Consider the following 11,083-nt stretch of genomic DNA (forward strand, 5'->3'; position numbering starts at 1 on the left):
CTGTGTTAGGCCCTCCTCACTGCCGTATACTCATGGCCTCAGGGGATCCTCCCAGCAACCCACAGGAAAGGATTGCTACGTTTACCATTTTACAGAGGAGGGGGCTCAGCCTGGAGCCACCCAGCTAGTGAGGGGCAGAACCAGGCTTAACTTAATCACACCTGCAAAGTCCCTTCTGCCGTATAACATTCACAGGTTCCAGGGATCAGGACGTGGATATCACCTTTGGGGGCCATAATTCCGCCTACCATGGTGATTCCATTAAGGACCTTGAGATGGGAAGGGTACCCTGGATGACCCAGGTGGGCCTGATGTGATCGCCAGGGTCCTTGCAAGAGGGAGGCAAGAAGGTCAAAAGCAGAGGAAGGAGGTGGGCTGATGGGAGGTCCAAGTGACGCACTTTGAAGATGGAGGAAGAGGCCACAAGCTGAGGGATGGAGGCGGCCTCTAAAAGCTGGAAAAGATGAGGAAACAGAACCTCCCCTGGGGCCTCCAGAGGGAACCAGCCCTGCCGATACCTCGACTTTTAGCCCCGTGAGACTCATTTTGGATTTATGACCTCCACAACTGTAAGAGAATACCTTTGTGTGTGTGTGTGTGTGTGTGTGTGTGTGTGTGTGTGTGTGTTTAATGTTCTGGCTGTGCCCCTTGGCATGTGGGATCCTAGTTCCCTGACCAGGGATCAAACCCACGCCCCTTGCGTTGGAAGCACGGAGTCTTAATAAGCGGACCACAGGGAAGTCCCCCTTTGTGTTCTTTGAAGCCACCGAGTTGGCGGTGATCTGTTAGAGCAGCCACAGGAAACTGATGCAACCCCAGCTGCATCCACCTTGCCCTTGCCTGGGGTCTTGTCACACGGGTCTCTCACGCCTCTGTTTCAGCACTTTATCAGTTTGGTCTCCCGATGTGTCTGTGAGCGACTACAGAGCTTTCTATGCTTTTCAAGCCTCCCCACCATCCCTCCCCAAAGCCTCAGGCACTAGCTTGCACCCAGTACGCGTTTAAAAAATGGTGGCGAAATGTAAGTAAATCTGTGTCTTTTATTTACAGCTGTGGAGAGGAACAGGCTTTTGACAGCAGTAACTGCTGGTTTCCCCGTGGTCTGACCGCAGAACTGGAACCCCCGTGGCCTGAGTGCCCGTCAGGAGTGGGGAGCAGCCAGCACGTTGGCTGAAGCAGAGGGGTGCCAGGTCTCCCACTGGGGCAGGAGACAGCTCTGACCATCCGTGGCAGCCAGAAGGGGGCCTGCTGAAAACCGAGCTGACCAGATCCCAGGGAGCAGCAGGCGGGGGAGGATTTCTCCGTGGGTCCCAGCTCTGGCCTGTTCTTGGCGTTGCTGTGCACCTGGGGCTACTCTGGCCTCCTGGGCTCTGCCCCGGGGGGAAGGCACCGAGCTCTTAGACCTGTAGACAACATCAGCTCAGAAGAGATCCAGCTGCCACACTTTGCAGCAGGAGAATTGTTGGTCCAGAGAGGGAAAGTGACTTGCCCGAGGTCACACAGCAATTTCGTGAGTCTCAAAACAAGCTTGGCGAGACTGGGGATCTGGGTGTGTGAGGCTGGCGTCCCTCCAGGTGACACGATCCTGGGGCAGGCCGGTCAGGAGCTGGGAGCGGGGACAGCCTCACTTGAGGTTGTGCTGGCTCTCGCGGTGCCGCCGCAGGTCCACTTTACGCTGGAAGCCTTTGGTGCACAGCTCACAGCTGAAGGGCTTGAAGCCCGTGTGCTTCCGGCTGTGAGTGATGAGGTTGGAGCTCTGGCTGAAAGCCTTCCCACACACCTGGCACTTGTGTGGCTTCTCACCTGCAGGGCGGCAAGGACAGGGTCAGGGCCGTTTGGACCAGGCCTGCTGCCCCAATGCCCTGCAGTTGTTCTCTGGAACTGTATTATGTCTTACCGCACGTTCACTTTAGAAAATAATTAGAAAAGGGAGACAAGAAAAACACAACTCTGACCACCCAACCCCTCGGCCAACTGTACCCCGGTTTTAAGGCAGGGACTGGGTCCACCTTGTTTATCAATGAAGCCCAGCACCTGGTACAGGGCCCTGCACCAAAGAGGCACTGGCTAACAGCTGAGGAATGAATGAATGGGGAATGAATGAATGAATGAATGAATGGGGAAATGGATAAACGAATGGCTGGAAGGATGAATGAAAAAGTGACCGAACGGGGGAATGAGTGAAGGATGGAAGGATGAACGAAGGAGAAATTCACCCGCTGGTCTCACTTCTACACACAGATTATCAGCGTCGACATTTTGCTCTTTCCTTCCAGTCCTTTTTCTACGCATTAAGCAGCACAGCGTGTCCAGCCCTCCTGTTGGAGCGGGGTGGCCTCCCCTGTGTAACCTGACACCCCCATCCCTCTGCACCCGGGTCCTAAAGGCCGCACCTTCTAACAGGGAAAGGTTGGGGTGCCCGGAGGCTCTGCCAGGGCCCTGGGGTGGGGGCGGGGTGGGGGCGGGGTGGGGGGAGGAGCTCCGCCGCGGCCTCACCGGTGTGGATGTAGGTGTGCTTCTTCATGTCCGACTTCTGGTGGAAGCGCTTGCCGCAGAACTGGCAGGGGTAGGGCCGCGTGTCCGAGTGGATGAGCAGGTGGGTGGACAGGGTGGACGAGCGCTTGAACGCCTTGCCGCACATCCGGCACTCGAAGCTGCGCCCCTGCCGGAGGAAACGAGGCCCCGGGGGGTCAGGCGCAGGTGGGGCCTCGCGACCCTGGACTGCCAAGCTGGGCGCGGGGCTGGACCCGGCCGGGATCCCCTGAGGAACAGGACACTCCATTGGGGTGGCCTCGAGGAGCAGGAGCCAGGGTCCCCCATTCCTGCCTGCCAGGAGGGGCCGAGGCCTGGCCCCTGAGTGGCCTCCTATTCGGGGATTTTCCCTTGTGGTTTGTTTAAGCGGCTGAATTATCGGGGCCCAATTCTGGCTTCTGCCTCTAACCCGCCGCGTGACCTTTGGCAAGGCATTTAACCTCCCTGGGACTCAGTTTCCTCATCTGTACATTGGATCGTTATGGCTAAGTGACCTCAAAGGATCGTTGGGAGGACTGGAGGTGGGGAACTGAGCTGGCAACTGGCACGTGGTACATTCTAACCACCTTTTCCTGCGTTTCCCACCTGAGCTTTTATATCTAGCCAGGTGTTAGCGGCTCAGGTCAGTTTCAGGTGCTTTCCCTGGAATGGGATTCTGAGGAAGGGGGTTCGGCATCAGGTAGGGCTAAGTGGCATGAGATGAACGTTTAAGCCTGACTTCAAGATTCTAAGAGTCAAGGGTCTCAGGGGTGAGAAACCTGTCCTGACCACCCAGGAGGTGGGGTCGTTCCTCAGCATCACAGACGTCTCGCTGCCCCCGAAATCCCACCTGAGCTCCTAGCCTCTTCCAACTGTACATGAAGCCAGCTTGGTCCGTCAGGGACTCCAGCGTGTTAAGGGCGGGTGATGGAGCCCCAGATCAGGGCGGCAGATAATGAGGGCCCCCCGATCTGTCACCCTCAGGGGCACAGAGAGAGACCCACCGAAGCCCCCTAGGCTTCCTGCGGGGGAGCACAGAGCAGGAGTGGGAAGTGAGGGCGCTGTGCTCAGCCAGCTGCCCACCTGGGAGTGGACGTGCGTGTGCTGCTCCAGACTCACTGCGTGGCCGAAGGTTTTGCCGCAGACGTTGCAGGCGAAGGGCCGGGTCCCGCTGTGGGAGCGGCGGACGTGCACCTCGAGCCCGTGCGGGGTGGAGAACACCTGCAGGAGGGGCGGAGCTTGAGGGCCCGGGGGTGCAGAGACGGAGAGGGGCCGGGGTCCCACCTCTGCACCCAGCTCAGCCATAGGTGCGTGTACAGGAGAAGGAACACTGGGTTGCGGATTCGGCTGCCATGTGCTGTGTGTCCTGGGAAGGTCCCTTTCCCTCTCTGTGGCTGGCTTTCCTGTCTATAGAATGGAGTCTGGGAGGGGGGATCTGGAAGGCCCCTCCTGGCCCTATCTGGAGGCTGAATGGCGTTTAAAAAGTGGGAGTTGGGCAGAGCCAGGTTTGAATGCTGGTTGTGATATCTACTTGCTGCGTGCTATTGGGCAAGTGACCCAACGTCTCTGAACCTTAGCCCTTCGTCCACCTCCCGGGGCTCATGCAAGTCAAGTGCTGAGCACAGGGCTGAGCACATGGTCAGGGCTCAGTGCATGGTGATGAGGACGGATGTTGTGAGTCCCTGATCCCACCAGAGGACCCAAGAGTCACATCACAGGGGGCACCCAGCTCTGAGCACTTGCGGCTGCCAGGGTGCTGGAGAGGGGACGCAAGCGGGACCCGAGAGCCCACCCGCATCCGGGCCACCCACCTTGCTGCACTTGATGCAGTGGTACGCGTCCAAGCCCGGGGAGTAGTGGAGGCTAAAGTCCAAGGGCGGCTCGGTGCTGGGCACCAGAGGGCTGCCATACAGGCTGACGGAGCGCTCCAGGAAGGCAGACTGCATGGTGGAGGGGGCCTGCGGGTAGCTGTGCCCGTAGGATGAAGCCAGGGCATCCCAGGAGAATCTGGGCTTGTAGAACGGCGGTGAGTCGGAGGATGGCGAGCCCCCATCCTGGGGTCGGGACGTCACAGCAGGCCCCTCTGTGGCGAGTGGGACATATACCTAGTGGTGACGTTAAAAGCAGGGCGCCCACTCCCCGCCACCCTCCATTGTGACCTCATGCTGAGGCTTTGGTGTGTAGCCCCAGTTATTTACTGGGGGGGGGGTGGTCTGGGTCCTCACTGTGGCTCCTTGGCTTTTCAGTCCAGAAATGTGCCCCAACCCCTGCAGAGTGCCCACCTCACCCGCTACGCGGGCCTGCCCAGCTGCTTCCTCTGCCCCACCACCCAGAAGCTCTCATGTGGGAATGAACTCCCCGTCCTGGAGGGATTCAAGCAGCCCGGATTGTCGATCCTCCCTGACTCCACAGCTCCAAGGGGCCCCGCTTCCACAGGCCCATCCATCCTCCATTCCCCTTTGCACCCGCTGGGGAGTGGCGGGGGTCCCCTGCTGGGTACCTGGGGCGGAGGCCATCCTGGTCATCAAGCTCTGGTCCGGCTCCAGCTCCGGCTCCCGCTTGAGGTCAGCCCAGTCCAGGCACTGGTTTGGGAACAGGGTGCTGAGGACTGGGTTGATGCTCAGGACCTGGTCCCTGGCCGCTGTGGGGTGACAAGACCGTCAGACTTCAGCTCTGGGAAGTCCGGAGGGACTGGGGGAAGGAGGGGCACCAGAGAGAGACCACTGCTGCCGCCCCTGGCTGTTCACGCTCAGCGGTTCTGCCCAGGATGGTGGGAGCAGCGTGGAGGCCAGGAGGAGACCCCCACCCTCCACCCTCCCCCTCCCCTCCCCCTCCCCTCCCCCTCCCCTCCCCTCCCCCCCCACCACCGAGGAGAGCTCTCGGACCAGTCTCCGTTTTTCCGAGCACCCACCCTCAGGCCTCGATCAGCCCTCTGATTACGAGTCACACGTCAGCTGCTGAGGACAGCTCCAATCAGGATGCTGTCATCACCCCCATGGGGTGAGAAGAGATAGGTGCATTTATTCATTCATTCAACCCACATTTACTGAACTCCTCCTGTTTCCAGAATTGGAAGAGCGGCTACTTCCGGTGGGATGCTACTGCATCCCATCACATGGGCAGGGAGTCCTGGTGGGTACAGCAGAAGGCCAGCCTGGGCTAGGACTCACCAGGACCAAGGGCAGGAGGCCAGAGGAGCTCATCCTCCTGGGCACGGGGCTGGTGGTAAGTGTGAGCCTTCTTGCTCTTCACCAGGAAGGAGCGTGGCATTGTCAGTGGGTGCCCCACACCTATGGGGGAGAAGATGAGAAAGTTTAGGAAGGACAAGAGGACGACACTCCTCTGTATTTTAGGACCTCCTCCTAAAATCAAAATCCACTGTCCTGGTTTGAATACTGTCCCCCAAAGTTCACGTCCACCCAGGATCTGTGAATGTGACCTTATTTGAAAATAGGGTCTCTGCAGATGTAATCAAATTAAGCTGACATCACACTAGGTGCGGAGAAACCCTAAATCCAATGTGACAAGTGTCTTTATAAGGAGAAGGAAACTTGGACACACAGACACAGACACGCGCAGGAAGAAGGGCCACGTGGAGATGGGGGCAGAGATTTGGAGGGATGCGGCTTCAAGACAAGGATTCCTGGCAAACCAGAAGCTAGGAGACAAGCCTGAAGCAGACGCTCCCTCAGAAAGTCCAGAGGAGCTGACTTTGCTGACACCTTGATTTTGGATTTCTAGACTCCAGAACCCTGAATGAATACACTCCTGTTGTGTTAAGCCACCCAGTTTATGGTATTTTGTTACAGCAGCTACAAAGCCTAGTGTCCCTCACTCCTCTCTCGCTGGAAAACCAATACACCCACTTCTAGAAAACCCCAGGTTAGCCTGCTCCTGGGGTAACTCACGCCCTGAGTTACACTGGGAGCAGAGAAGGAAGGGCAGGGGTACCTCCATTTGTGAAACACTCTGGACCCTGCACCCAGAAAACTGCATCTGCATCCCGGTGGGGTCTGCATTCAGAGGCCGCGGAAAGTTGTGGTCTGAGCACAGGTGTTGGAGTCAGATGCTCATGGGTTAGAATCCCAGCTCACCCGCTGTGCAATTTGGGGCAGACGCTTAACCTCTCTGGGCCTATTACCTTTTCTGTAAGATGGTAATCCAGGTTTATGGTGCTGGTGAGTGCATAGTATGTGCTCAGCACCTATCAGAGAGGAGCCTGGCAGGTGGGCTGCAACGAGGGGGGCCACCTCAACCGCAAATCCACGTTATTGTGCAAGTTGGGTGCTGATGTAGCCAGAGCGGGGCTGCACCTTGTCCAAAGCTGCAGCCCAGAATCTGGCCCACAGAGAGGGAGGGGCTTTTTCTCTCTCCTCGTGGGTGGAGGGGATGGTTGAGGTTCTACGTGGAGCTCGAGGCCTGAGAGGACCCCACTGGAGGCCTGAGGTCATTTTGTGCACAGGAAGGAAGAGGCCAATGTCCACCAACTCTAGGGAATGAGCACAGGGCAGCCCAGCCGAGGCCCATCACTGAACCCACGGGTCAGCGGGTCGGGGAGTGCGGAGCTGGACCAGCCTGACTACCCGGTACTCTTGGCTTCTGGCGCAGAGCACTCTGGGGCAGAAAACATCTCCTGCCGGCCACCTCCCGCCCCGCAAAATGTTTCACATCCCTGCGCCCAGCCATGAGGCTCTCCTGAGGGCTCCCAGGAGACAGCATCTCCTGGTGGTCCTCTCTCCTCCCCACCCCCATGCCACACCCAAGCAGAAGCTCAGAGAAAACACTCAGCCGATGCCGGTGCTGATGGCAGCTCTGCTGGGCCCATTCCCCAGGCCTCAGAGGAGGAGTCCCCCACTCCTGGGCCAGCCCAGGCACCAGGCAAGGCTGCAGGCGTGATAGGGCCAAGCACGGGGGAAAAAGATCGCGGGAAAAAGCTCTGAACAGCAGCGAGGGCCTGGTTGATAAGGCCGTGGCCAAGGAGCAGGCTGGGAGGAGGCAGATTAGAGAGGGAGCTTGGAGCTCTGCCTTGGGAAGCGGCCCTGGGAGCCACCCCTTCCCCAAGGGGATGACCCAGAGCCGGCAGAAGAGGTACCCCCCACCCTTGCCCAGACCTGCCCGCCCCTCTGGGGGCAGCAGGAGTTTGGGCCATGCCGCTCTGCCAGGGGCCATCCCAGGCCCAGCCTTCCTGGATGGAGGCCTCGGTGTCCGGATCTGCTAAATGGCGATCTCAAACCAACCTCCTGGGACTGCTGGGGAGAGAAGGGAGCTTTATTTATTACAAACAATTGTGTAAAGGGCCCGGTGTGGTGCCTGGGCTGCTGGGGGGATGGAGGTACTCAGCCCACAGAGGAGAGGCTTTGGGAGGGCAGCCACTGCTTGGGTCCCGTCTGGTCTGGTGGCACCCCCAGTGCCTGACCCAAAGCCGGCACGCTCTATGGATGGGGTCAAGCCCTGACCAGGAGCTGGGACACACTCCAGGCCCCTCCCCCTGGGCCCTGAAATGAGGGGGTGGGATCTGATGGCCTCTGGGGTCCCGTCCAGCTGTCAGATTTTGACCTCATGGGCTCGGCCAGCCTGCTGTCCTCCCCAGGCTTGTGGGGCAGCTCTTATCTCCCAGGGACAGTCTTCTTCCTCATGGCTCCTCCCCTCCCCCCGCCCAGGGCTCCCCACTGCCCCTTCCTTCCCCCTTCTAACTCTTGGCTTCAGGAGCCCCCTGAAGAGGCCAGAGCCTGGGCAGAGCGAGAGGAGACCCTCACGTTCTGGGGGAGGGCCGGGGGGCTGGGTTCCCCTCGCCTTTTGTTCTGGGTGGACCTCCGTAGCCATGATTTTTTAAAAACATAGTATTTTATTAGTCAGTCAACTAGAACCAAACGTAGGTATTAAAGCCGCTGAGCTAGAACACCAGGAAATACTTCTTGCAGCCTGGATCTGCAGGGCCTCCGCTCTGATAATCCTGGCTTGTGAGCTGAGTGGCTATTACCCCATTTTACAGAGGAGGAACCGAGGCTTAGAGACTGGCTCACAATCCCAGGGCAGAGTAAGGCGGAGCTGGACCTGGTCATCTGCCTCCCAGGCCTCCGTGCTCTTGGCTGTCAGGCCACGGGGTGGGCTCTCGTTCAGGGCTGTGGCAACTGAGCTGACCAGGAGGAAACCAGGGCAGCGCGTAAAGCTCCTCAGGGGGCACCGTGTCACTGAATCGGACACCCGCCGGGGCAAGGGAAACAGTGATTGTCTTCCCGGGTCACGGGGGGAAACTGAGGCCGAGAGAGGCAAGTGGCTTGTCCAGGGCCTCACAGCAGAGCCAGACCCAGGGCCCCTGCCTGCTAGGACTTGACTCCTGGCCCCAGGCTCTGCCCATCTGCACCTGTAGTCCTTTCAACACCAGATGAAGAGAAGATAGCCTGCCTGGAGCAGGGAGGAGAAGTCTCATTGGTGGGGCAAGGTGGGGGACAAGTCAAATTCCCCTGATCTTTGGAATCCTCCAGGATCCAGCAGGCCCCATCTGGGCTCGTGAGGAGTTTGGGGTGGAGAGGCAGGCGAGAGAACAGGCTTCTTTTAGGAAGCTTCGGTGATCCCTTGGGCTCAGAACCCAAGGAGACCCTAGAGGCCAGTTGATTGGAACCTGGGATGACAACACAATGAGAGCCATTGGGGTTCAGACGTACGTACGTACGCAGGGGAGCAAGGGGGTCCCAGGAAGGTGATTCTCAGGGCCCACTCTAGTGATCCCTCCGGGGCCCCCAATCTCTTCCCCTTCCCTCCCTAGAACATTCTCTCCGCTAAGGCTGGCAAAGTGACAGTGGCGAAGGCAGCCCTACAGCTGACCCATCAAGCTCACTGTGGAGGCCAAATGCACCCAGAGAACTTCCTTTTGACCCCTGTGAGCTGAGTTAAAAAAAAAAAAAAAAAGGAACCAATCACCGATACTGTAGTTAATTAACAACCACGCCGTTTGATTCACACTAACCTGTCCTGAGAAAGAGCTAAGAGCAGAGATTGTGAAAGAAGCCCAAGATTTCTTCATAAAACAGAGGCCCTGATGGTATCGGGCCTCCGGAAAGAGCCTCACTGTTAATATCTCTTCAAAAACCCTCAATCCCAATAGAGGGTTCCCCGACCCTGAGTCAGAATCTCGGCCAGTTCTTCTGAAGAGGGGCAGCCCTGCACCCCGACTTCCAGATGGAGCCAGAGCAGCAGGGCAGGCCTGTGATTTCCATGCAGCGAGGCCCCTCCCGTGGGGCTGAATCGGATTCTGTGACCTTGAGCTTAACCACGTCAGCCGCCAACCTGGGGCTTGGTTTTCCTATCTCTCAAAAGGGACAGTTGGACTAAGAGATTTCTAAACTTCCCTTTTGCTCTAAAATCCCATGCTGGGGTTCGCTGACTTTTAGCACAGGACCGACCTACCTTGACTAAGAAACTCATCACTCGGGTTCCCTTTTTGGGAGGGTTGAGTAAGACTCCGTTGTTTCTCAGAGTCTGCTACAGGGGACCCTTTGGACTTCCTTTATGTTTAAAGACACGACTCAAGGGGAAACACAAACAAACCAAAAATCACCCTTTCCATGTAGGAGTCGGGGGACGTGAGCCCAGGTCCTCTGTGGGGCCCCAGCAGAGGGTAGTCATTACTTTGATTCGAAATTTGGAAGGAGTTCTCGAACGTCTCTTCCTAAGTTCAGAGGATGCGATGTCAAAATGAGGTGAATCCACCTCTGGGTATAAAAAAGTATCGAAAGCAGGGACTTGAACAGACATTTGTACACCCAGGTTCGTAGCGGTGTTATTCACAATAGCCAGAAGGTGGAAACAACCGATGTGTCCATTGATGGATGAATGGATAAACAAAAGGTAGTATAGACATAACAATGGACTATTACTCAGTCTTCAAAAGGAAAGTGATCCTGACACATGCTACAACATGGATGAACAATGAGGTCATTGTGCCGCTTGAAATAAAGCCAGACACCGAAGGATGAATACTGTATGATTCTACCTATGCGAGTTACCTGGAGTAGAGTCCAATTCAGAGACAGAAAGCAGGATGGTGGGGGCCAGGGGCTGGGGGCATGGGAGGGATGGGGAGTTACTGTTTACTGGGGACAGAGTTTCAGTTTTCTGCAAGATGAAAGAAGCTCTATAAATGGATGGTGGCGACGGTAGCACAGCAATGTGAATGAGCTTAATGCCACTGAACTGGCCACTTAAAAAATGATTAAAATGGTCCATTTCATGTTATGTGTATTTTGCCTCAATAACAACAAAGAGGAGTGTAGAGCAACTATACTCCAATAAAAATTAACTTAAAAAACAAAAACAAACAAAAAGGAGTGACCAAAACATTTCCTGAGCATCTCTGAATTAGAGGCTAAAGCAGTTCCCATTGGTTTGAATTATTGGAAACAAAGGAACAAAAACCACCCTCTAGACTGAGGAAGGGTAAAGTTTTCTGTTGTTTCTGAAAAGGGTTGAGAGGTTGTGTCACAGTGAAGCATCACATGTGATCAGGTTAGTTTTCGGGGGGGGGGGCGATCTGGCCCCAAATGCTTCCGGGAGCCCTTGTACTCTCCAGTAG

General features: G+C 56.9%; 1 protein-coding gene across 3 annotated transcripts; it reads right to left on the bottom strand.

The window, feature by feature from the left end:
- Window positions 1–1,580: 1,580 nt before the first annotated feature.
- GFI1B (growth factor independent 1B transcriptional repressor) lies at window positions 1,581–5,781 on the bottom strand. 3 transcript variants are annotated; one of them, XM_007101479.3, is made up of 6 exons: window positions 5,682–5,781; window positions 5,012–5,152; window positions 4,323–4,594; window positions 3,595–3,732; window positions 2,497–2,662; window positions 1,581–1,803 (listed from the first exon to the last, which is right to left on the bottom strand). In XM_007101479.3, the coding sequence occupies exons 1-6, from the start codon at window positions 5,779–5,781 to the stop codon at window positions 1,625–1,627; spliced, it is 996 nt and encodes a 331-aa protein (XP_007101541.1). In that variant the 3' UTR covers window positions 1,581–1,624. The 3 variants fall into 3 exon arrangements, with proteins under 3 accessions (XP_007101541.1, XP_054945527.1, XP_007101542.1); XM_055089552.1 differs by having other exon boundaries at window positions 2,497–2,761; XM_007101480.3 differs by lacking the exon at window positions 3,595–3,732.
- Window positions 5,782–11,083: the final 5,302 nt, after the last annotated feature.

This window comes from Physeter macrocephalus, chromosome 13, assembly GCF_002837175.3.
Source record: "Physeter macrocephalus isolate SW-GA chromosome 13, ASM283717v5, whole genome shotgun sequence".
Taxonomy (NCBI): domain Eukaryota; kingdom Metazoa; phylum Chordata; class Mammalia; order Artiodactyla; family Physeteridae; genus Physeter; species Physeter macrocephalus.